The sequence below is a fragment of the Chroicocephalus ridibundus genome, chromosome 1 (genome assembly GCF_963924245.1).
Source record: "Chroicocephalus ridibundus chromosome 1, bChrRid1.1, whole genome shotgun sequence".
In the NCBI taxonomy this organism is placed as follows: domain Eukaryota; kingdom Metazoa; phylum Chordata; class Aves; order Charadriiformes; family Laridae; genus Chroicocephalus; species Chroicocephalus ridibundus.
In genome coordinates, this window is record NC_086284.1 from 40,695,820 (window position 1) to 40,721,093 (window position 25,274).

General features: G+C 34.8%; 1 protein-coding gene across 4 annotated transcripts in view; it reads left to right on the top strand.

The window, feature by feature from the left end:
• Positions 1-25,274, top strand: part of TDRD3 (tudor domain containing 3) — a 114,238-nt gene that overhangs the window by 66,451 nt on the left and 22,513 nt on the right. For all 4 annotated transcript variants that reach the window (XM_063335286.1, XM_063335256.1, XM_063335279.1 and 1 more), the window contains exons 6-12: positions 303-374; positions 933-1,082; positions 1,789-1,929; positions 5,726-5,882; positions 6,226-6,351; positions 18,115-18,953; positions 20,910-21,035. In XM_063335286.1, coding sequence (XP_063191356.1) covers positions 303-374; positions 933-1,082; positions 1,789-1,929; positions 5,726-5,882; positions 6,226-6,351; positions 18,115-18,953; positions 20,910-21,035 — 1,611 coding nt within the window. The remainder of the gene's footprint in view (positions 1-302; positions 375-932; positions 1,083-1,788; positions 1,930-5,725; positions 5,883-6,225; positions 6,352-18,114; positions 18,954-20,909; positions 21,036-25,274) is intronic.

Consider the following 25,274-nt stretch of genomic DNA (forward strand, 5'->3'; position numbering starts at 1 on the left):
TCTTATTTGTCTGCTGCTTTGTTCTGTTAGTGTAGATTTTGGTATATAGCTGCATTTTCTCCGTTTTCTGTATGTTTCATTCATGATTCTGCAATTTTTTATGATTTTCTTTGTCTCCCTGCCCCTCATCCAGCCTTCTCCTTGCTTAAGAAGTGCCCCAGGATTTCAAGTATACTGTAGATTTTATTTTTTATGCTTAAAATGTTCATCTTGCAAGTTTCATGTACTTTCTGAAACAGAGATGTTTATCATATGATCTGGATTTTGTTTGCAATTTATTAATCAACTATTTTCTTTTATAGAGTTTAGCAAAGCACAATAGGAGTAACATTGGAACAGAAGGTGGCCCTCCCCCTTTTTTACCTTTTGGGCAGGTATAGTATACTTCTCTTTGTCAGTTCTTAAAAAAATCTGTATCATGATATCTAGAGGACCTGGTTCCAGTTAGATAAAGGCTATAAAAACACCTTAGATCATGATGACTTGGATCTAAAACACGCATCTTTTTTTAAAAAAAAAAAAAAAAAAAAAAAAAAAGGCGTTGATCCTGTCGCTTTGTTGTGCCAATTTGTAAATTTGTATTTAATATTTTTCTTCTCAAACTTAAAATTTTATTTAGTATGTGAAGCCCTTGATACTTCCTGTCAGGTCTTGTAGGCGCTACCATATTCCCTTCTTAAACAACAAAGGTATTTACAAGAATCATATTAGCTACATCATGAACTAAGCTTAAAATGTAAGTCATTCTTTTTGGCCTGTCTAGTGGACCAGTGGAGTGTGCTTTCAGCAAAGACATCTAGATGTGCGCGGTGTATGTTTTTGCAGTCATGTTCTTTACCTACAGTTGTGCTACTCTAATGGAATAACACTTTATATTATTTCAAATTAAAGTAGGCAGTAGAGTTAATTAAAACTTTCTTTTGCATTTTCAGAAATGTGCTTCTCACGTGCAAGTGGATAGCAGAGAGCTTGATCGCAGAAAGACTCTGCAAATGACAAATACTGTAAAAACTGTTGCAGACAATGATGAATTTGAGAAGCAAAGAACAGCTGCTATTGCAGAAGTAGCAAAGAGCAAGGAGGTTAGAATGCACGTGTTGCAGCATTTTTACTTACTGTGATTGATCTTTTCTTGTTATTTTAAGTATTTCTCTCTTAAATGACAAATGCTTTCTGTTGTTTGCTGCCTTGTAATTCTACTCATTTATCTTTGAAAAGTTGAGTCCAAAATAGAAAGTCCTTTTGGATTGATGAGTATGTTCTTATTTTAATAAAGCTAATAAAGGTATCATAATGTTTTATTGTAGCTATGATTTTGATTTGATACCTCTATTAAAAAATGTGGGGCTTACAATTTAGCTAATAAGATTTAAGTAATAAATACACATTATCAGTTGTCATCTGCTTTTTTCAGTTCTTAAAAACCCCTGATTCCCTGCACTCAGCCTGAAAGAATAGCTAGGAAGTTTAGTTCTAACATGTCAGGTTTTTATGTCCTCCCTTGGTTTTCTTTTTAGTTTATTTTTCCAATTTGCTTGGTAAGTCATAAAAACTAGAATTATATACCCTTTTTACAGCCTCATTTGGGCATGGGGGAAAAAATAAAAGTCGTACCTAATAAATTCATCTTTTTTGTGTGTGTAAATTAGTGCTTTATTTGTCAGTGCAAAGCATAATCATAAAAATACAGCTGCATCAATTTTACTACACTTTTTCTACTAGCTAAATATTAAGGCTTCTTTTCATAAGTTCTGTTCACTGAAATGTTATTTTTGTGCTTATCTAAAGACCAAGACGTTTGGAGGAGGTGGTGGTAGTAACAGAAGTAATCTCAGTGTGAGTGCTGGAGGGAATCGAAACAGGGAGCTGTTCCAGAAAGAGAAGATAACAAAACCTGAGGGAAAGAATGAAGGCGTCTACCGAGAACTGGTAAGGTGGAAGACTTAAATGGAACCTTAAACATGTACTATTAAAAAACAAAAAACAAATGTAACAAAAATAAAAGAAAAAAAGACCCTGAGGAATAAAGGCTTTCCTTTTCAATTTATTTTGAAGTCCGTTTAGAATACTTAAGGTGCTTTTGTACCTTACTGAGATAGTTATGATTTTCAACATGATTTTTGTAAAAAAAAAAATCTAATGTTGTCTTATCCAGTAAAATTTAAACTCAAGTCCTCACAAAAGAATAGTAGTAGTATATGTGGTATAGGACATTACAGTATAGTTTTGTTTTCTTGTTTAAATAAGCTTAACAGTTTTGCATTTTAACATTTGTTAATTCCTTTTAGGCAGGAAGACTTTCATCCTTTAATTATCAACATATCAAATAATATTTTAATGTAGCTTTTCTTCTGAATTAATATTTATTTTAAGAATCTGTATTAAACCATTTATTTGATATTGAGAAAACTTAGTAGTACTCTGATATTTAAAATAACGGAAGTAAAAATGCTTTTGTTGTGACATGAGAATATCATGCTTACATGGTCACAAGTAATGTTTCATTTTGAGTAAGGTGGGTTACTGTTGGAGAATCTGAACTGTGCCCCTTAATCACCTTCCATTGTATTTCGTAACTTTATACTTACTGAGAAGTGTTCTTTGGGATCACTGCATTGAATTAAGTGGATATAAGATGAGCAGTCATTGAAGTTTCTGTTTGGATTACTTCAGCAGTCTAAAAGCTTATGATGGAGGAAGTATTTGTTATCAAGAACGACTCCGGAAAAGAATTTGCAAGTATGCAATAACAATTCTTGATTCTGATTTGAGTGATGAAAGCGGACTGAAAGAGGCATCGCAACTATGTAGTAACTCAGTAAACCAGTATTAAAATATTGATTATGAATATCACTTATTTAGTGTTGAATATTTTCCAGCTTATTTACTTTTACCAAAGGTTTAACAATCAGAAGACAAGACATATACGTAATTTTGTTTGTATAGTACATATGATCATCTTGCAGCAAGGAGAGCCTCCAGCACTGCTGCCTTCAGTACTGTGCTCAGAAATGTCAATACAGAATTGTAGAAACATGAGCTGAAAGGACCTCAAGAGGTCACTTAGTCATCCGTCTGGATGGTGTAGCACCAGTGGTACAGCTTGTCATTCTTGACAACTGTGTCTCGACCTAAATGAACTTGAAAAAAAACCCAAACAGACAGACAAAAGTCACCATCCATTCCCCTCTCTCCGCCCCACACTCCCCCCCTGCCCCCCTCCGCCCCCGGCCCACAAAATGGGTAATTGTTTAAAGTGTTCTGTTTTCTTTTTTTCTCTATGAATTGCCATAAACTTGTCTTACATTGCACTGTAAAATGGCAACTGTAAAATTCCAGCTTACCAAAACTTAGTATTATGTCGTTTAACATACCTAGGTGCTGTTAAGAAGGAGGAAATATGAACCTACAAAGCCTATATAGAAAGCCTTCTTCCATTATAAATCATTATTTTTAGATTTTAAAGCAGTGGATAATAAATTTGCTTTGTCGTTTTAGAATTGTGACATCGAGTAGGTTTTGATTGTTGACTTTCATGTATATTGTTGACTTGCATGTATAGTTAGAAACGGTTAAAAGTTTTTAATCCATCTGGTGTGTTACCTTCTGAGAAAGCTGGAGCGCTGTATCTTTACCTACAAAACAAGAAACACAGAAGTACGAAGGTTCTTCGTAGATAGACAATAGATTGCAGAGGTCAATCATCCTCCTCTCTTAATAGTCCTTATAGGATATGTCCTACAATTTTTGTTGTCTTTCCAGTTTTGTATATGAGAAGCAAGACTTCTGCCGTGTAGATGAAGTTGAAGGGAGTATTTTTTGACATCCAAGGATACTTAAGATACAGCATCATTTCTCAAACAGTCTTTCTATCTGGAAAATTGCCTTTCCTTTGGCTCTCAAATTGTGACCTATCCAAGATTTTTTTTATCCATAGCTGAGAGTCCAGGTGCTGTATATATGAATCTTCATTTCCTGCTGCTCTTCGAACGTAGCTGTCATATGCACAGAATTTCCACCGTTGAAAGGAGGTGATGCATCGGTAATGGATAGAAGTTCTCATCCAAACCTGCTACTTAGCTACAAAGGGGAGAAGGTTGAAGTAGCTTGGCTGAGGAAGTACTTACCTCTGTTGTACCCTTGTTGCCACGCAGAAGATTCTAGAATGGCCCCAGAGGAGGAATATTCTTTCATTAAAAATAAGACATTATTTACGCAACTGGTAGTCAACCTCAAGTGCGATGATGGTTCCCTGTAGACACTGAGGTCATGTTTCAGCCCCATTGGTCTTCGAAGACCTTTTTAATTGCTGTTTCTTTACTTAGTCTTTGGACAGTTAATTTAAGAGTATTGTTGAGTTTGGGAATGCAGAAGGCTACATGAAGGCATTGGAGTTAACATTGCTGAGCGTGTGGGAGTTGTAGCCAAGCTCTGCAAAGTTATGTCTTGCCCGCTACAGTAATTTTTGCATAGCTAAGCATAGTTGTGAAAGTTATTTGAGTTGTTTTATCTTCTGGCTTACTGTATTGAGAAATCTCTGTATTGAGAAAGCAACCACAAACACTGATTTTATGTCTCTGCCCCCAAAAGAAGACGTGTTCATATCAGTTGTGCCAAAGCACAGTGTCTAGCTGGAATTAAGAAAAAAAATTGAATGTATTAAAACATCAAGAGAAATGAGGTGTGGAGAGATTACATCATAAGACTGAAAAACAGAGGAGAAGAAGGGTTAAATCTTCTTTGTCATACAACTGTCATACAGTTGTAATTTAACTCATTCTAGCAATAAAAGTTCCTGTTCTTTTAAGCAGAAGGAGAAAGAAGAGACTGTATATCTTAAAGGCTAAGGTTTGGTTTTGGGGGTGTGGGGGGTTGGTTTTGGAGGGTCACAATATGGCTGTTTGGGAACCTGTAGACAAAATCTTATGTTCAAGGGACTTCATTTAAGAATGTATTTGGTTACAGCTGTTTTAGTAGATGATAACTGGCATCATTTTTGTTGGGTATGGGATGAGGAAGGACAGAGGGCCTGGTCCCATTTCATGTTCAATGCATGTAGTTTTGTCCACACTGGAAGTTCTCACTTGGGTGCTTTATGCATAGTGCAGATGTAGCATTATTTTCTGTAACTATTGTTCTGTGATTCCTGCTTAGCCTTTTTGTCATCATGTTCTATATAGTTTAGAATAAGTAAGCCTGTGTTTCTGAAGAAGTTGTTTGTATTTCTTTGCTTCCTTCTACAGAACTTTTAGTGATTATATTTTCTCCGTGTTTTAAGAAGTGTATAGCTGGCTTTTGTATTGTATGAAAGGTTGTGAAAGGGTTCAGACACGAACAAATGGCTAGTTTTTATGCCAGTGTTACTTTGAGAGATTCCTTTTAGTTTTCATGTCAGAAAAAGTATATTAGAGTGTGTCATACTCTTCCAGTGTACAGTGAAGGAAGGGGGTAGACTAGAGGAATTCGTGCTTGAAACCACATAATGTTAGAACTGAAAACTGATTAATTAAAAATCATCATAATAATATTAAAAACCCCTCTAGTAGCTGATTATTTGGACCTAAGAGAGATTGTATGTGAAGATTTTATATAAAACTGAAATATTTATCATCAATGAAATATGAAATAGTGTTTCAATTAAAAATTAATGAAAAATTAAAATCTGGTGGTTTTGTGGAGTCTCTGTTGTATCTTATGATTAGTTCTGTGTGTGACTCTTTTTCAGGTTGATGAAAAGGCTCTAAAACACATAACAGAGATGGGTTTCAGCAAAGAAGCAGCAAGACAGGCACTTATGGATAACAGTAACAGCCTAGAGGCAGCATTAAATTTTCTTCTGAACAGCAGTAAACAGAAGCCCATTCAGGGACCACCACCTAGAGGTATAACTTGCAAAGAAATGCTTTAAAAAAATGTTTACGAGCAAAGGAATTTGTTTATGGTAGATTACTAATGCAGTTATAGAAGGGCATATCTGCATGGTTTTTTTCTGCAAGTTCAACTGCATTCCAAGCCTGAAAGCAAATGCTTAGAAAATACCTCTGTATATTGTATTCTTGTCAGCATTTTTGAATTTGAAGTCACAGATTTGAATATCCTTTAGTGGAAAACATCTGTATCTGTTTTGTCCATAATGTATTTTCTATCTTAAAAGAGTCTATGTATTTTATAAATCAAATATAACACTTTTATTTATTCCCCACAAATAACTTCTGATGTTTACAGGTAAAGGGAAGGGCCGAGGCCGAATAAGACCTGAAGATGAAGAAGAGCTAGGAAACACCAGACCGTCTGCACCAAGCACACTGTTTGATTTCTTGGAATCCAAAATGGGTACTCTAACAGTAGAGGGTAAGTTATTGAAATTAAAGTATCTGGAATCAATTTTGGACAGTGTTGGTGGAATTCTTTTTCCTAACTTTGTTATCTAAAAGGTGGTTACTAGAACTTCCTCCACAGTCAACAGTAAAAAAACCGAGGATTGCTGCAGAGCTATTCCTCTCCTTTGAAGAGAGGTCATATAAATTGCACTGTGGTGGGTTGTACTTCTGTCTTGACTGTAGAAGAGCTTAGGGTGTTTGTTTCAGGCTTAGATGTCCTAAAGTCAGTAATTTTGAAATAAAGTGACACAAACCCCAGTTTGTTAATTTAATTTGATAAAGATCTCTCAACTTTAATGGACTTCTGTGTTGTACAGAAGTAAGTAAAGAAAAAAGCCATAATCGCAGTCCTCCTTCCTCAGTTTATAAACAGCATGTTTTGTGTGCTGCCCAGTTAAGAGTTTAGGAATTGAGATAAGCTAAATTGTTTGGGGAATTTTTGGGGAAAAAAAAAAATCTTTATATCTGATGTAAAATATTAAACAGCTATTGTTTTCCTGTTGAATAACTGTAAGGGCTGGGGGAAAGATTTTAGAAAGAGGGAAGCCAAATACTCTCTCAGATTTAATGCGGAAGACCTGGGCTTTTTTTTTTTAATGTCCTTTTAGTACGGCTTCTTAAGAAAGAGAAGTAACAAGAATATAGTCTGTGCATCAGGATGTCTGTTTAGGTCTAAATCATTCAGTACTTTGGAAACTTTAACAGACAGATGCATCAAAAGAAAAAAGAGGAAACTCCATGCATGCTGAGGTCTCTAGAGGCTGCTGTAATATTAAAGTAAAACTCGGGGTAAGCTGAGTAATAAATGGAGATAATTTTTTCTTTTGGGTATGGCCTTGGAGGTGTTTCAGTGGCCAACATGAAATGAAAATATCCGCTTCAGTTATTTGACATGAAGGTTTTGTGATGGAGTTGTAATTTTTTTTTCTCCCTATAAAATGACACTTTTCATAAAGGGTGAAAAAAGGTCATACTTTAGATGAGTTTATATGAACTGTTTGATATTTTTGAATTTTCTAAGGAATGAATGCATTCAAGGAGCGACTGCATTTATATATAACTACTTTTTGAACTTAAGTTCCAAAATAGTCTTTGTCAACTGTTAATAACGGACTCACACTTTGTGTATTTTCACTGGATTTGAGATTTTTTTTTTTAAAAGGTGTGTTTTGTTTTGTTTTTAAAGTGATACGGAATAAGCAGAAAACAAGCTTGTAGTAATTGGAAATGAACAGGTTGCCCTGTTGGGAAAGGTATGAACGGCTGTAATGCCAGTAGACACCTGCATCTGAAATACAAGTAGAACATCCCCATTGCTCTGGTTAGTCGAGTGAGAGATCTTTTGTTAAAAATATTATTTTTGTTTGTACCTTATATTGTAATGTGTAAATATTTGTCTCCTTTTGCTATAGCAGTGAATTTAAGGTTAGTTGTATGAGGGTCGTTATTGAATTAGAAATGAAAACATGAAGCCACGTATAGTCTGTCAGTGCATCAAAACCCCTGTTTTCTGTGAGAATTATTAGTACTATCTGCTTTCCATTAAATGCATGGCATATTTTTTCCAAGATTTACTATTGTTGGATCTTTCAGGTGTTTGAAGCTTCACATTTACAGTTGCTACTTGCGTAAGCAGTGTAGCATTTTGTGTTAATGTGTCTGAATATTTATTGCAGCCTGTAGCAACTAAAAGTCAACATATTCAGGTGGAAGGAAACACAGCAGCCTTAGAAATTCAGTTCTTGGAGCTGTACAAAGGACTCCTTTATCCAAAAAAGAGGAAGCAGCAGCACAGAGAAAGGACACGCGTTTTCTCATAGAAAACTTGCCTCAACAAATGAGCTCAGGACTTAGCGAACCTGCTGGCAAACCCAGGGGTCTCTTGCTGCTGGTGGTAGAATTAGAAGCACTGTGAGCCATTTTGAGGTTCACAAAACATTTTTGACATTCTAAGTTTTAGCTAGGAACAGAAAGGCATTTTCTTATAAATGTGATAGCTTATAGTTCTTTTGATAGCAGATACTGTATTTTTGCTGTACCTAGGTTGAGATTCATTGAAACATTGTCTGTTTTGGCCTGCAAAGTGAGTCATTTTAAATAGCTAAATATTGTTCTGTATTTTAGTTGGATCTAGGTGTTACTAAAACAGTTTGTGGGAAGTGAACAAAAAAAGTTACAGTAGAGTTCCTTTTCTTATTATGTATGTTGTTTATAGTTTGTTTATGGTGAGTAGCCACAAGTTTATGGCTTTCTATGGAAACGAAGCTAGTTGTAGATTGAACATCTATATAGTGAACTTCACTTGTTTTTGTCAGAAATTTAAAATATTTAAAGAAAATACCTTTCAAATACACAAGCATTCTGCATTAGCTGATACAATGTTGTAAACTGTTCAGGTGATGAATATAATCACAATTTCAAAAGCACCTGTAGGGAATTATGCTTGAGAGATATTTTTGGCAAGTCATTTTGTTTACCAAAGAGGAGTTAGATTTTTACAGGGGAAAGAAATGAAAACAGTTGTAGTGTTTTCCTCTCACATTACAACCATGTTTTTTTCTTTGGATAAGTTTAGTGCTTATATTGAGAGATTAGAGAAGGCTCTTATGTGTGACAAAGACATTTAAAGGAAAAATAATAGAAATAATCCCGGTGGGTTATATGCCTTTCTTATTGTCAGTAATTTTATAGTAAGTAAGTAATAGTATTTTATTACAATGAGTGAATTGCTCCTTTTAAAATGATATTGCCTATTGGTAGTGTTTGCTTAGGGGGAGTTTTATGATCCTTTGGGTTTAGTACATATATGTAGCCAATATACTGTAGCATAATAAAGCATAGTGTTATGTGAGTAAAAAAAAAAAGGTTATATTAGCATATATACTTCAGTTTATAGTCTTCCATATTGTGTGTTAAAGATAAATATGCTTTGCTTTTGTGTATTTTTCCCTCTTAAATAAAAATAAAGATTCCATAAATGTCATAAGAAGAAAAACACAGTTCTACAAAAACTTTGTAAAGGCTTTGTACTCCATCAGTTGCCAAAAGTTCTGGCATATTTCCTAACGTGACACACAGGCTTTTTGGTTTTGTGTATTTTAACAATATATTGGGGGTTTTTTAGCTTTCTCTGAATGATGAGTATGCAATCTGATGCAATTCCCAAGTTATGGTTTTCTGAAAAAAGCCCAACTTGTTAGCATTCTTGAAGAGTTCAGAAAGTATTCTGATGACCTTTTGAAAAGCTTTTTTAATATTTCTACCTTTTTTTCCTTTTGAAGACATAATAATATATGTTCTTGTGCTGTCTGTTATTTGGAAGTCAATGGGCTTTACAATGGTTGCTCAGTTGCATTTTGTTAGTTTTTATTTTCCTTACTGAAGGTGTCTAGCCCATAGGATTGTGCCTCTGTTTCTGTAACAGGTTTTATTTTTATCTTGCCGTCTGCTTCAAATGAGTTTTCCAAGGAATACTTAGGCATATGCTGAATTGCAGGCTTTTTGTCTCTTTAAGTGTGCTTTTTTTTCTTTGCCAGGTTTGAGAGAACTTGTGCAGTCTGAATTCAAACACATCTTAAAAATTGTTTGGTGAAAGTGTTGTTTTTCTGCAATTTTTATGCCTCTGTGGTTGAAAATAATCTCATTTAAATTCTTAATGATTAGTCGTTTTAAGTTCTATGCAAACTGAGATGATGTGAGTCTTAATAGTGTTTACACAGTGATGCTGTATCTGCAGTGATTATACCACTGTCAACTCTTTTGTAGTGAAGTCTGCATCCAAGTGTTTGCAGAAAACAGGATATATATTACTATCATATTACTTTTTCATTTAATTTGAACCTGTCAGTTAGCAGTAGAGACAAGTAGTTCTCAGTATTAAAAGAGTAGTGGTCAGAAATGAAAGGCACATCAGGGAAATGGCTAGAAACAACTCAAATATGGAATGTTATATATCCAAGAATAAGATCTCTTCATTGATTTTTCTGCATAGTAACTACTAAGAAGGGCCCAGGTGGACAAATTTTTCTTCATTTATATGTAGCATAGTACAGCCTCCATTCAATATGAAAGAAGATTGATTGTTCTGCAGTATTTTTGTCCCCTCGCTGTCCCGTATGGTCTCTAAAATCCCAGTTTGTTTTTTAGTTATACAGAGAGATGGTCTTTGTATAGGGATAGTGGTTTTGAATAAATGAGCACACCCCTGCTATTACACTAATGCCTATGATCAGGAGCATATGATTACCTGGAATTGCCATATTTATCATTATCAAAAGCATTAGGCTTCTGTACCCTTCAGACAGATTGTAATTTCTTCTAAATGACTGAGAGTCTATGTAGGAGCAAAAACAAAAGCACTTTTGCTGAACTGAGGTAAATACTTTTTAATTCTGTGCCATGCCACATTTTCTTCAAAAACCGCTTATGTCGTCTGGGGAGAAAGTGTCTGAAAAGAAGAATTGTTTCTTTTCAAGCACGCAAAGGACTGATTTGCTTTTCTCTGTGCATCCCTCATTGTTTTTCTTATCTAGTGTTTCTAATGGCACCTGAAACCTCAGTACTGTTGAGAATTTCTAAATTCACGTCTGGATTTGCAGTAACCAGGCAAGGTGGTTCCATTTGTAAACAGGAGCTGCAGAACAGTTGTTCAACTTGTTATCTTTGATTCGGTACCTTTTTGTAGTTGGCTTTAGACCAAGTAGAAAAATACTTATGAATTGAAATACCTTTGTATTTTGTTTCAGAGGTACTTGTGTTCCTTTTTAGAGATAAGACAGCACATTAAGCTTTTTGTTGTTTGGGGTTTTTTTGAAATACAAATTAGTTATTAGGAAGTAAGTTTTTAGTCTTTTGCCCTTTAGGTAGTGTCTTGTGAGTTTTTTGTGTCATCTCCTTCTTTCAGAGTTAATGAAAAACTGTTATAAGTGATTACAGCTGTCAAAAGTGTTGAACACCTGACTCCATGATCTGCTAGTTCTTTAATTGTAAACCAGCATATACTAAACATGCTCTATTTAAATGAAATGCAAAGAATTAAAACAAACAAGCCTGTAGTTTTATACTGCAGATTTATTTTTTCATTTTAACTGCAAATGCTTGGTGACACCTGTGAAAACATTTCGGTGTTGAAATTAAGTAGTTTAAGTCTTGGTTGGAGGGAGAAACCTGCTGACTGTGAGAGATAACAAAAATAGTAGACACAATTGCTGTCAACTAGCTGCCTTTGCTTGCACTTGGATTATTTCTGCTACTGAACACAAAAGATTTTTTCCATTAATCTTCTTCTTATTTTTCTTTTGTTATGAGGAACAATTCATTCATCTTTGCCAGCTTAAATAAGTAAAGACAAGGATTATCAGGGAGAACAAAACAGTGCCAAGAGCTCTGACTATAGAATTAAGGAATAATGGACAAAATGCTGAGAACCAGGCATATTTCAGATATTTTCTCTCTCTTCAGTTCTTAGGGACTGAGAACAGGCTGGTGCTTCCATCTGCCCAGGATTCAAAGCCACAAAAGCTTTTGGCAGACACATACATCTTTGAAAGACTCAAGCAAAGATCATTTTTTTTTTAAAATAATTATTTGTTATTAAATGGGGTAGGTGGTGAGAAACATAACAATGATTTTTGTTAGAGCATTGACCCAGGACGTAGAAGGCCAAAACCTTTTCAGTTTCAGATTGTGCAGAATTGCCTCTTCTGTCCTCCCAAGAGACAGGCTATGCAGAGGATGAACATTTCATGCTCTTCCTGTTAAAATGAACCTCCTCTGCAACAAACTGTAACATTAATGGGTTTGCAGAAAAAGCGAGCAGGAGGTGGCATGTCTGTGTAGTCTGTTAATAGGGACATTTCAGGAGGAGAAAGTCATAGGCTGTAGTCTCGGTTTCTTGCTCCAATAATTAGGCTTTGACTGAAATACAAATTTAGACATTCAGTTTTGATTTATAGGTGGTAAATAAATTCCAGTCCAAGGTTGATTCTTTCAGCAATTAAAGATCATCATTTAAAAAAAAAAATTTTCATTTCTAATCTGAAATTTTCTATACTCAGCTTCTTATTGCTGTATAATATTATGCCTTTCTTGCCATATAGAGCTATCAAAGTTTGCTTTCCTAATAGCTTTTTATAAGACATAACAGACTATATTTTATCTGTTAGGTGCGTGGGTTGAGCTTTTCTAGCCTCTCATCAAAGACTTTTCTTTCAAACTGCTTTCTCTCAACAAGTTCATTTATCAGTTTTCTTTTTCAAATATGCATCCTGTAAGTATAAACCATACTCTTGTAGTGATTTGAATGATGCTGTATAACATCAGTATCATGTGGACTCTTGCCTCTGCTCACTCTGCATCTTGAGCATCCCACCTAATTTTGCTCCAGTTACCCTTACATTCTCCCCCACTGGTGTTGTCTGCAGGAGATAAGTAACAAAAGAGGTGCTGACTGCATAGGATCATTTGCAAACAATTGCCTTTGTCACAGGTTTTCTTACTTAACTCTTCACCCAAACGTCCCTCAGAAGAAACAGGACTTTAGGGGAGAGTAAGCGTTTATTGCGAGCAGAAGGACGCACAGCCAGACTCTTAGGGACCCAGCCCTGGAGATCACCGAAGGAACAGCGCTTTTCTGTGCTTTCAGATTTGCCTTTCTGTCATTCTCTTACTTAACTGCTTATGCTTGAGGTAAATGAGGATGTGTGGTGTATGGGGTTTTTTTTGTTTCGTTTTTATATGGTAATGTATTCTTTGGACAATTTGAAGCTGGTACATCTTGTCTAATTTGAACAGTCTTTTTCTTGGTTTAGTCCATTATGATTTATATATTCCCAAAACATCTTAAAGGTTTGAAATAAGTTGGTAATGCAGAAGAATATAATTAAAAAAAAATTGTTTCATTTCTTGGTCACAGAATTTATTTGAATATCTAGGGGCAAGGTAACTTGTGAGGAAAAAAAGAGTCTGACCTTTTGGAGTTAAAGGGAATTTGTAATATTTGGAATTTACCATTTAGTAGCTGTGTTTTTAACACACAGTGCCCTATTTGCAGTAAGGGATCCGAATTATGAAATAGTCATGTTTATTATGCAGTTTTACTTCTGAAAGTTGAGTTTCAGTCACTGTTAATTGTGAATATCAAGAAAATCAAACTTTTTTTGGTTGTAGTATTATGTTGGCATTGATGACGTGTTAGGAGACTTTCTGTATTTTTATTTTGTCAGCAACTTCTCTTTAAAGATGTGAATGCAAATATAGTAAACTTCATAAATTTAAAGAGGAATAAAAAAAAATCATTTTTTGTTTCAGTACTTTAATCCTGTAAATTCAAGTTTGTAGTGAATCCAGTGGCAGAATGTGTTGGGGTTTTTTTGCCACTTCTTTATTAATATCATTGTCCTCCTCAGCTTGTATTTCATTTGTTTCAACAGAGACACGAACTCAGATACCAGTTCCTCAGTGTTACTACATTTTAAAATAATATTGATATTTATGTAACTTGACCGAGCTCTTGAGTAACTGGAATTTCACTCCATGACATGAAGTGTGTGCAAATGTATTATTAATTTCCTTCTAATTTTTTAATCTTTTGGCCAGTACAAAGTAGAACATGGCCTGGGGGTAGCTGTTCAAAGACATGCTTTCACAGAATTGCGTAAAAATATAATTCAAGTTGGAAGAAAAAACCCGAATCGTTGCCACCAATGTGGGAAGGGCTGCTGTCTTTGAGTTTAACCACGTTATTAAACACGATAAAATCCATGGGAGAGAGCTGCAGGATACCATACTGCCTAAATTCCATTGTGCTTTTTAAATTGTATTGGCTGGGATTTCCAGCTGTAGCAGGTCCTGCTGGCTTCTTGTAAGAGTGGGCATGTGTTTGGTTCTGTATGGTCGTCTTGGGTCATCACACACAAAGACTAAAGTGAGTAAAATAACTAAGTGATGGTTTCAAACTGAGAAAACACTAGTCATCATCTTAAAACTACCCAGCAGATGACAAAAGCCTTGTCATTAATTTTGAAAAGGATTCTTTCCAGACCATGTTCCTAAACATCTGGTTACAGTGATGATGACTGGGCGGATGCATCTCGCTGTTTGACAGAATAGCGTACCAAATCTTCTTGTTAAATGCAAAATTAATATTTGTTTTTTACTACCCTGTAGGAACTATTACTTTTCTGGGAACATAAGCTAATGGTTTGTTGGGAGTAGGGAAAGAAGTAGAAGCAAGGAACAGCAGCTGCAATAGGCAATCTGTGAATAACTTCCCTCATCACTTAACTTTTTCTATTAAAGAAGCTGTAGATTCCCTTCAGTTTTTTGGTGATGAGGCCAGACAGGGCAAATTCATGAACAACCTGTAATATTCTCATCTCTAGGCTTTTTTTTTTTTTTCATTGACTGCGGTTGACAAAGTAACATTTACTGTTGTTTGGCAGTTTCCATTTGGGAATGGGTCATGCTTGAATGTTAAACAATGGGTTAACATGTCCTGCTCATTCATGGCTGTTGTGTGTGATGTAGTCCCCTGGGAAGCTTAAAGTACAATAACTGCATCTTTGTAGAAGACATCATTTTACTAGCTTTTACATCTGTTAGAGAAATATTGGATGTTTTGTGAGCAGCTTTTACATGTCTCAGTGAATAGACCTAGAAAAAAGATGCATATTTTCACTGTTTGGAAATTCTCTAGTCTGTTTCCATGCTGTCTAACATCGAGTATTATTTTAGTTTTCCTATACTATTTAAAATAAATACTGTAACTGAAAGTTCTGACACACTTTAAAGTCAGCTTGTTGCTTTTATATCATGATCACATTATGTTGGATATAAATAATTTATTGGATCATCCAATAGTCCTGGGTTTGCAACTGATACGTTAGTAATCTGTTTTTGTTAAATAGATCTACAACAGATGGCTTTTTCTGTTAACATATTGCTAGAATTTCTGTTGTTTGAAAAAAGGAGAAAATACATAATTCGTCCTAACTACTTAGTTCTGGGTGGAGCTATTCATGCCAATGCTTAAATACGTTGCTATTTTTTCTTAGCAGTTATTCTGTTTTAAATCTCCATGCTTCATTGTGGAACAGTGGGTTATAACTAAATGAAACTTCTTAAAGTCCTATTTTACAGGTAATTCTTTTTAATTAGGTGGATAGCACTGGAGTTATTTCTTTGTAGATTTTGAAGATTAATATTGTGTTTCTAAAGACAGAAAATACTGTCTCACATGAGAGTGCTTGTAACTTTTTATTGGAAAGCAGGTCAAAGAGGTGGAAGAAGGGTAGAAGAGAAGATCTCTGCAGCTGTGTGACTGAAGTAGGTTGCTTGGAGATCTATTATATCCAGAGATTTTCAGTGTCCAGTAAAACTAGTTATTTTCATTGAGGCGTGTAGACAATAGCTAAAATTACTTATTACATGGTATGAAATTGAATAGAAATTTCAGTAATTTTTTTTCCAATTATAGAAAAATATGTATATCTTTCAGTTTTTCCTCAAGGCTTTAACTAAAGTATTATATCTGTTCTGCATGCTTTGGGGATAAGTCTTGAAGTTGTAGAGTCCTTGTATGTACTAGACGCTGTCTGAGGTCACCGCCTGGCTCAGCTCAGAAAATGTTTCTTTATTTAGAAAACGGTCAAAGGACGGCCCTCAAGACGAAACGTTTAAATTTTAAGTTAAACCTAAAATCCTGCCAGCTGGCAAAATACTAACATGCCAAATCTAGTCTTTAGCCCATTTCTACTTTTACCATTGGAACAACTTTCCCCTGTGTGAATGAATTGGTTTAATGGATTTCATGTTACAAAATACTAAATGAGATGATTTATAATGAAGTCTCTTAGAATTATATACACACCTTTCTTGAATGGCGTATACAAGTCAGTAAACATTCAGAGGTCATCAAACAGTTCAATCATTTTATGTGTAGTTAACATTAGGAATAGACACGTGAGTTTAGGTTGAGAATAGGAAGAGTGGAAGCCCAAGGATTTTACTACCAGAGGAGAAGAGGTATAAATTAAGAATATAATGAAGGAAGACTGTTAATTAGGAAGATAAACCTTTCTAGATGATAGGAAATCTAGAAGATTGGTATGTGTTATACAGAAGTGGAAAGTGTAATGAAGATACTTACAGAAAAGTTACAGATATAAAACAAAGAAAAACAGTATTTTCATGTTCTGTTTGTAAAGAAAAGATAAAGGGGTACTTCTAAACTTGAAGGATTTCATCCAAAATTTTAAGCATTACAAGACTGAAAAAGTCATCTTTTCAATTTTAAAAAGACAACAAAGATCTATGAAACTCTTGGTTCTTTGAGTCATACATATTTGCATATGCAGGCATTAAAAACACTATTGGTTTCAAATATATTTTGCAATAAGATGTGTTTTTTTCATGATTATGATTGTGCTAAGCCTCATGTATGCTTATGTCACTTTAAAAAAACAAAACACTAGATCATTTTAGTCAAACCTATTTTATTTCTAAAAAATAGGGTAAATGAAATGTATTTAAAAGTAAAACTAGATTTTTATTAGCCAGTGCAGTCAATTAAATTGATAAAAATTCTGTGAGCTTTTAATAACAACGTAATGCTTGGAAGTTTTTTGGAGGGGGGGTAATTTAAAAGGCTAAAATTTACATTTTAATTTTAACTCTTACCTTGTAGCAAGTAATTATGAACATTTTTACATGTGTTGTCAGACATCAGCATTCATTGTTTCTAGTGGTACCACGTGAACTGAAGTTCTTAGTTTTTCCTTCCCATAGGCCTGTACTTAGGGCCAGGCAGCAGAGAGCCTGAGTGCGTAGTCCCACCAGGCCCCTGCACACACACCAGAGTCATACACACAGTACATACATGGCCAACTGCCGTGGATGGACATAGGCAAGAGAATGACACCTTTGCAGACACCCACATGACACAAAATTGCTCATATAAACATGAATGGCTCTCATGGGTTTATGCTTTCCTTTTCAATCAGGTTCAAAGTCTGCTAGCAGATCTCATACCCGGACACCAATTCCCCTCCTCCCCAGCACCCCATAGCAAGTTCGCTCTTTCTCATGAGATCCATGATAATCTTGTTTTTCTTCTCATCAGTTAGAGTTCTGGTTGAATCTCTTGAAGGTAATGCTTGAGCAGTTCCTGTTATGGCTCATTGATCAGGGTCTCCAGAGTTCTGGGCTTTATTACTGTTCCCGTTATCTACAGTTTGTCAGCTGTGTTCTTTTTTTGACTTCTGTTTCTTGCCTTTGACTTTTATGCTCAATACCTGTTAACAAGTTATTTTTACAGAAAGTTTCAATTCAGGTTAAAAGTATTCCCTCTTCCTCCTAATTTTCCTCCCTTTTCCTTTCTCCATGTTGGAATTCTATTTTTCTGTCTTAATTGGCTGTTATTGAAGTGAGTTATTGGTGTCCATAGGGAGAAACGAGTAACCTCCTGGAAATTTGTGCCCAGCTTTTCTCATACTGGTAGGTGGTTTGGTTCTGAGTACAGTCCAAAGTAGTGTATGCTTTCCAAAAACTAGGAATTACAGTTCAAATGTCTTTGCTAAATTTTCTATGTACTTTTCCATTTCTGTATCACAAAGGTAAATACTGCATACTTTTCTAAATAATACTGTTGCTTTATCAGTTAGGGTCTGAAACACTATTTCTAAAATATGTTTATGTGAAATATGTTAATAATTGAAATATTTTTTTTTCTTTCTAGAACCAAAATTGCAATTTCAGCCACCACATCAAGTACAGCACAAAGTTATGAATACAGAACAGAACGGCATCAAAGAGAATCATACAAGACACATTTCTCGCAATGACATGAGACAACCGAGGAATGAGAAACCCCCTCGTTTTCAAAGGGATATTCAAAATTCAAGGCAGGCTTTGGAAAGTGGTGGGTTACCAAGAAACAGAGGTCCTGAAAGGCACAACTCTTTAGAACATTGGACAGATGAAAAAAATAAAAGTGACAGACATTATCCTAGAAATGATAGGCCAAAGGATTTGGGTTATCCCATAACCACTCACCAGAGTGATATTAATTTCAAAAAAAGGGATAACAATATGCAAAACAGAGTAGGAAAAGGGGTGTCTTTCACAGAATTCAAGGAGAACTCTGCTGCTCAAGATTCTACAGACAACAATAACCAGAAACGTGGGAAAAGGGAAAACCAAATACACAATTCTGAAAATTTTTGTGATAGGAAGGCACGAACAATAAGTAGTGAAGCCTTTATGGTAAAAAGTGAGCAACATTTTGGTATTAATAACGACTACCAAAATGCTGGCAGAACTGATAATTTTAATGCTGTACCAAATGGAGATACTGAACATCATCAGAAGGGAAGGCGAGTAGGACCTATCAAATCATCAGGACCCACTGCGATCCCATCTTTTGATGATAAAATGTTGTATTACAACACCGGTCCCAAAAGGAGATCTGGCCCCATCAAACCAGAGAAAATATTAGAACCATCAGTTCACATGGAGTACGGAAAAAGTTGGAGACCAGGGGATGAATGTTTCGCTCTTTATTGGGAAGACAACAAGGTATGCTTTTGCCAAATGAGAATTACCTCAAATTGTACCTTTTGTTTTCTTACATACATGTGGGAGATCCAGCACACCAGCGCAGAGACACGGGGCTTAGTTCATAGGTGTCTAGCATTCTTCTTGGCTAGCTGCTTGTTCTATTTTTTTTTTTTAATTTACTTAGGAGATATGTCGCTTGTGTTCATTGTGTGAAACTTTTAAGTGCTTAAATTAAGTAATCTTGAAGGTGATTGTTTCTCTGATTTAGGTGGAGTTTAGGATGACTAAGCTCCTAACTGAAGCATTTAAGTGACAAAAATTCGAAGGTATGAATATGGATCTGGGTTCCCATATTCTTTTCCAAGGAACAAGAAACAGGATACTCTGCTATATCTAGAATAGTCTGTAATGGTAAATGTGTGTAATGCCTTTTTCTGGAATTAAGTCAGTGCGCAACCCTTACTAGCTCAAGGGAAGACTGCAGGAACAGGGCTGTTTAAAAAAAACAACTGCCTCTTGTTTAAATCATTGCAGAAAGGAAACAGCAAAAGGGTTATTTTTTATTATCACTAGTAGACTGTTAGCTGAAGTATTTGTGGAACAAATGAGTTATGCTGCATGATAGTTTTGTTTTACTGATTTTTAAAAGTTTAAATACTTTCTCTTCAGCTGTTTTTCCTATTGATAAGATTTCTCTTGCAGCAGGACACTTTCTTTTCATCTTCTCCTCCTTTGCTAAAATGTTTTAGGCTATTTTCTTTGACTTGTTATTATCTGTTGAGGAGTTCTGTCACTCTCCTTGGGTAGTTTCTTCAGTTTTTGACCCTTTCAAATAATCTGAGAACTACCTTAAATATTATTGTTCTTTGAAAAGGTTTTATTCCCACTCTTTTCTGTCTTTTTTTTGGTTTATTTTATATTTATGTAAGTTTTTTTTTCCTTCCTTTTTTTGGGTCTTTTTAACAGGAACTAGATAGTGTTAGCTCAGCAGCACGACTTTGTTTTTCTCTCTCTTGCTTGTATACTAAAGCAGATAAGGCATGCAAAATTTTTGGTAGTGGCAACATATAGTGAGTTGACTTTCTGAAATCGGAATAGGAATATGTAATGACATATTATGGAATTGTTTCCTATTTTGAGAAGCATTTTTGCATTACTGTGAGATGAGTTTTTGAAATTCTGGAAAGTATGAAACTTGCAAAATAAGTAGATATGAGGTAATCCCAGACTGTTACCTGAAGAGTACTCATCACGTTAGAAGGGGTTTTTTTGGAGGGTTGTTGGTTTTTCTGTAGGTACAGCTGCTCTCATCTAAGACAATTTTGAAATGTGATGATAAAATACAGTACTGAGCTTAACCATGTTAGGATGCAATGATTTCTTTGTGTTCAATAAGATAAAAGTGATTGAATATCTTCAGGAAAGCTGTGATCTATGTTTGCATAAATGTAAAAAAAAAAATAAAATTAAGTTTTGTGTTTAGAAAATGGACTTTTGAAGGGGCAGTTTTATCATAATTTATTGTGTGTTAAAATAGGTATACATTAGTATTTACAGTGTATATGGCTGATAGCCACTTACTGATACGTGTATTTTAAGAAAAAGTCCTATAGTAACATTTCTCTTTATACAACAGTGTTTGTGTTAGTGATGAATTTGTTCAGCTTTCAGAGACATGAAAACAAGTCTTTTAAATGTTCAGTCTAATTTCATAAGCTGCATGTTTTCTCAGTGAGTATTCTAAATACATTCTACTGTGTCCTTGTAGTCTACCGTGTGAAAGTTTAATACAACTGGTTTAATATCTGGTACAAATCTTATCCAAAACAAAATGCTGACTAAGACTAAATTTGTATCTCTTTTATATATATATATGTGTGTGTACACACACATACATATATCAAAAGGTAGTTGTTAAGCTGTTTGTGATATTTCAGGTAGTTTTTTATGACCTTTGAAAATTTCTCTTTTAAGTTCTACCGGGCAGAAATAGAAGCTCTCCATTCTTCTGGGACAACTGCAGTTGTTAAATTCTGTGATTATGGAAATTACGAAGAGGTGCTTCTCAGCAACATCAGGCCTGTTCATGCGGACACATGGGTATGTGATAACAAATTGTATTAAAAAACATAAACTACATAAGTCTGTACAAAATATGTAACCTTTCAGGAATTAATGCCTACTCATGCAAAGAGTCCTAATTGCATATGTAGAAAAATATTTAAACAAATACACGAACAAAATCTCAACTTCTAGTTGTCTATATGAAACATAAAAGTGTATTATTGTGTGGTATTCTTCCTGTATAATAAATTTTAATTGTATTGTTTGAAAATGAATAATGAACCTGTCAGCCAACAGTTTTATCCATATTTTCTCTCTAAAACTTGTTTCTTACTCTATTAAACACAGTTTTCTGTTTTATTTAATGTACATTGTATGTTGTTCTGTAAAGGTTAGGAAACAGTCTTTTAGAATTTATATTCTGAAGGTTTTTACTACGTGTGTATGTATGGCTAAAAATAGACATATCACTTTATTTTGTATCATGATTTATTCTTGTTTCAATGATTTCTTCTTTGCCAAATATTGTGGTGGAGGTATATGCCTCAATACGTTTTATGAGGTTTAGAATGTATTAGCCTTATGGAAGTTGGAAATTTTCAAAAACATTATTTGTGAATGTCATGGGAAATGGAGGTATGTTTTGATCTTTGTTTTTAGAAAAATATCAGGAGTGCACAATTCTTTACTGTTTACTCTTACTATAAAAAGCTGCACAAAAGGTAGTCCTATTTGAATATTAATTCCTTAATGATTAGTTGACTGTGCTTATTTTCATTTTTTTTTTACCTCTGGGTCATATAGCCATATTAGTACTGCTGCAGAGGCTGAGCAGTCAGCTACCGTTCCCTGCCAGTGGTCTTTTAACTGGTGTTCTTGCTGTAGCTCTCAGATGCCCTTACAACCTCAGAGATGGCCTTTTTGTACTTAAAAAGATATCTGAAGCTCTTCCCAGCTGATGTATTGTTGTTTCTGTGAATTTTTTCCCTTTTTCTTTTTTCCCTTCATTTTATCCCAATAGCTGAGCTGTAAGGTGCTAGTTTCTTACTGTATGGTTGTGCTTGTTTTGACCCTTTTTCTGGGTTAATAATCAGCCTTTTCTTAACACTTTTGATTACAATCTTGAGGAGTGGCTTTTATTTTACTTTAACGCTACGAAAGTTAGCTCTCAGCCTGAGAACTTGAGCTGATGTTAAGACTAAGTTGGACTTGTAGTGAGGTGCCAACCTGAAGCAGTGGTCCTTCTTCCTGCCTCTTCTTCCTGTCTCAACCACATGTTCCTCCTGTTCCCTCTCCTCCCATGTTGGATCATCAGTCCTGTAGCCACAGGATGAGTGAAATGAGATGGGCCACTTTGAGTTCCTTTGTTAAAGATGACACAAGATGGTGGGACAATATATGGAAAGGGGATTCTGCTGCTGAAGTAGCATAGTCCTAAGGTTGTACTGCATCCTGATCTAGTCATTGACGCTTCCTCAGTTCTTACCGGGGAGAAATAAGGATTTTCCAAGGACCTTCCAGTCCATTCAGAAATGAAAGATACCTGATAATCTTTCTCAAAGTTCTTTTTACTCTCAAGGAGCCTAAGTGAATAGCATAAATTCAGACAAGTAAATTTAGATCATTATAGTTATATAAGACAAATAACCAACCAAGAACTTCACAGTAAACACCTTTTTTTATGGTTTCTTTCCAAGGTTTTACTATTTTGTTGCTAAAAGGTCCTTGCAGCTATAGGATTTTTGCAGGAGAAAGTCGATTAGCACCTGGCTCTTCACTTTTTTTGTGTTTGGTTGCTGACTCTAGTCCTCATTATGCATTTACAGTTCTTAATCACCCATCGGAGTCATGCTCTGATACTCAGGTTTGTCTTTTAAGCTGAACACTGCTCGTCATTTTTCTTTGTTTCAGTGTTCATGCTAATAGATAAATCTACATGGCACACACAAATGCAAAATGAAATTCTCATGCTGCTTAATACATAGTTCTTTGTCATAAGATTTAAGTAACTGATATTCCCTCTTTACAAGAGAACAAAACAGGATTTTAAGCTGACTTCTATAATTACTTTTCTTTTACTGATTGATGTTATCAGCAACAATGAACTTGTTTTATTAGAAGTGTTATGCTGATTTTTATTTCAGTCCTTCCAAGTAACTTCCAGATAGCTAAGTCTTTTTTAGCTGTTTGTACTGAAGACTTGTTACCATTATAGAAATATACTGTGTGTGAGTTCTGATGTCCTAATATTACCAGTTTTTCAGACTCCTTTTTGAAAGAGTTATTGATGTTAAGAAAAGATTTAGTGAATTGACTTAAAGGCATAAATTCAGTCTATGTGTTATAATTGATTATTCTTTACTGTTTTCTCCAGCACACTTTTTGGTACTCGTGTGTTGAATTTAAATTTTTTTTCCAACAAATATAAACCAGTCCAAGTATACCACTGGGAGGAAGAAAAAAAAGGGGGGGGGGCAAAAAGTTGCTCAACTAGTCACTTGAAAGAACAGCCAAAGTATCACAGTGACTTTATTTTGATGACATGACCTATTGTTTAAGCATCCAACCTTTGGTCTACGTTTGACAACCTTTATAATTATCAAAAATAGTAAATTAATGAAAAATCTTTACGTTAGTAGGTTTAATATAATTTCATTTTCTCTTTACCCCCTGCTGTGGTTGACATTCTGCTCTCTGTTCCTAATTACTCTAATAATGAACTGCAATAGTGCAAGTTTTGTGGTTGTGGTGGTTTTTGTTTAGGTTTGGGGTTTTTTTAGTGTTTTGTTTTCTTCTCTTGACTGTAGATCGAATCTGCCTGATATTCTCAGGATACATTGTGCTTTCTACTTTAATGGAAAAAGTGTTAACTAGGTTACCTTAAGACTCCTTGATTGTATACTGTCCATCACCCAGTTTGCCCTGAGACCTTGAAAATTTTCAGTCCCCCTGACACCTAACATGCTGCTATTTATCTTTCTGATGGCTAGAAATATAGAAGATAAAGCTGTGTGATTTACGTAAGATAAACCAAAAAGCCGGTGGGGATTTTTTTTTTATCAATAATCACGTACTATACTCATATATGTAAGAACACTAAAACTGTTGTTTTTTTTCCTTATTGCTTGCAAAATATGTCTTAGGTATGCAATTCCTAAATAATTTTACTAATAAATTACATCTGGATTCCATGGTTTTAGAGTTTGAAGTGTCTTGGATGTAACGCTACAATGCTGTATCCTTCTATTTCCCTCAATGTAGCAGGGGTCACTTAATGAAAATATTATAATTCCAATGAAAAAAAAAAAATCACTGAAAAGCCACTGTAGAAAATAGAACTGCTTGGTTTTTTCATGTAAAATATGTAAGATTATACTAACAACTGAAAAGCATGAACCGTTAAGGGCCTTTGTGCTCACTTAATAAATAGTCTGTTCTGTGGAAAAAAAAATTAAATAAAGTCAAGATAATACTTTAAAATTTAAGTCTTAATTTTATTCTCTAACTTGTAGGATTTTCTTTCCTTAATAAATTATGAAAATGTGTAGCCTAAGTGCTTATCTTGTGACATTTTTCCTCAAAGTCCTTGCTTTCCCTTTTCCATTCTGCATTTCCTTAGTGATGTGATAGGCTTTGTGCCGCCATTTACACTATGATTACCCTTCTTTTTTTGTTTTCTGTTATTATATGAAGGAAATAAAGATTGCGGTTTTCCCACCTATATATGTTATGGCCTTATTGTGATTGCTCTCAAAACAACCTAGAATTCATATGAACTTTTTACTTTCACTTAAAAATACTAATTGTGAAGTGAAGTATGTAGTTTAGTTTCCTCTTCCTTTATTTCTGCCTAAAGAGGTAAGAAGGCAAAAGTTATTATTAAGGTATGTATAATCCTAGTTCTTCTATAATCTGTTTCGTTCTGTGGAGACTGAAAAAGTACTTTTCAGCTTTCCTCAATTCATTCCTCCAGTAAAGAATGAGTTGAGGAAAGAAAATAGCAAAGGGGTCTTGGATTACAGTTAATTCGTGCTGGCAGAAATTTGAGAGCTCAAATTTGGTAATGTGTCTTGTACCTCACAGAGCTCTAAGAGCTTCTATGGGTGTTGAGTTACCTTAAATCAAGCTATAATTCAGGGCTTTCTTATACCTGTTGCCTGTTTCAGGTAAGTAAAGTAAAATCCTATGAGTTTTCTGAAGGTGTTCAAACCTCTCTCCAGCAATGTAGAGCGCAACACTAAAACACACTGAATCATAAAGACTTAAAGCTGCCTC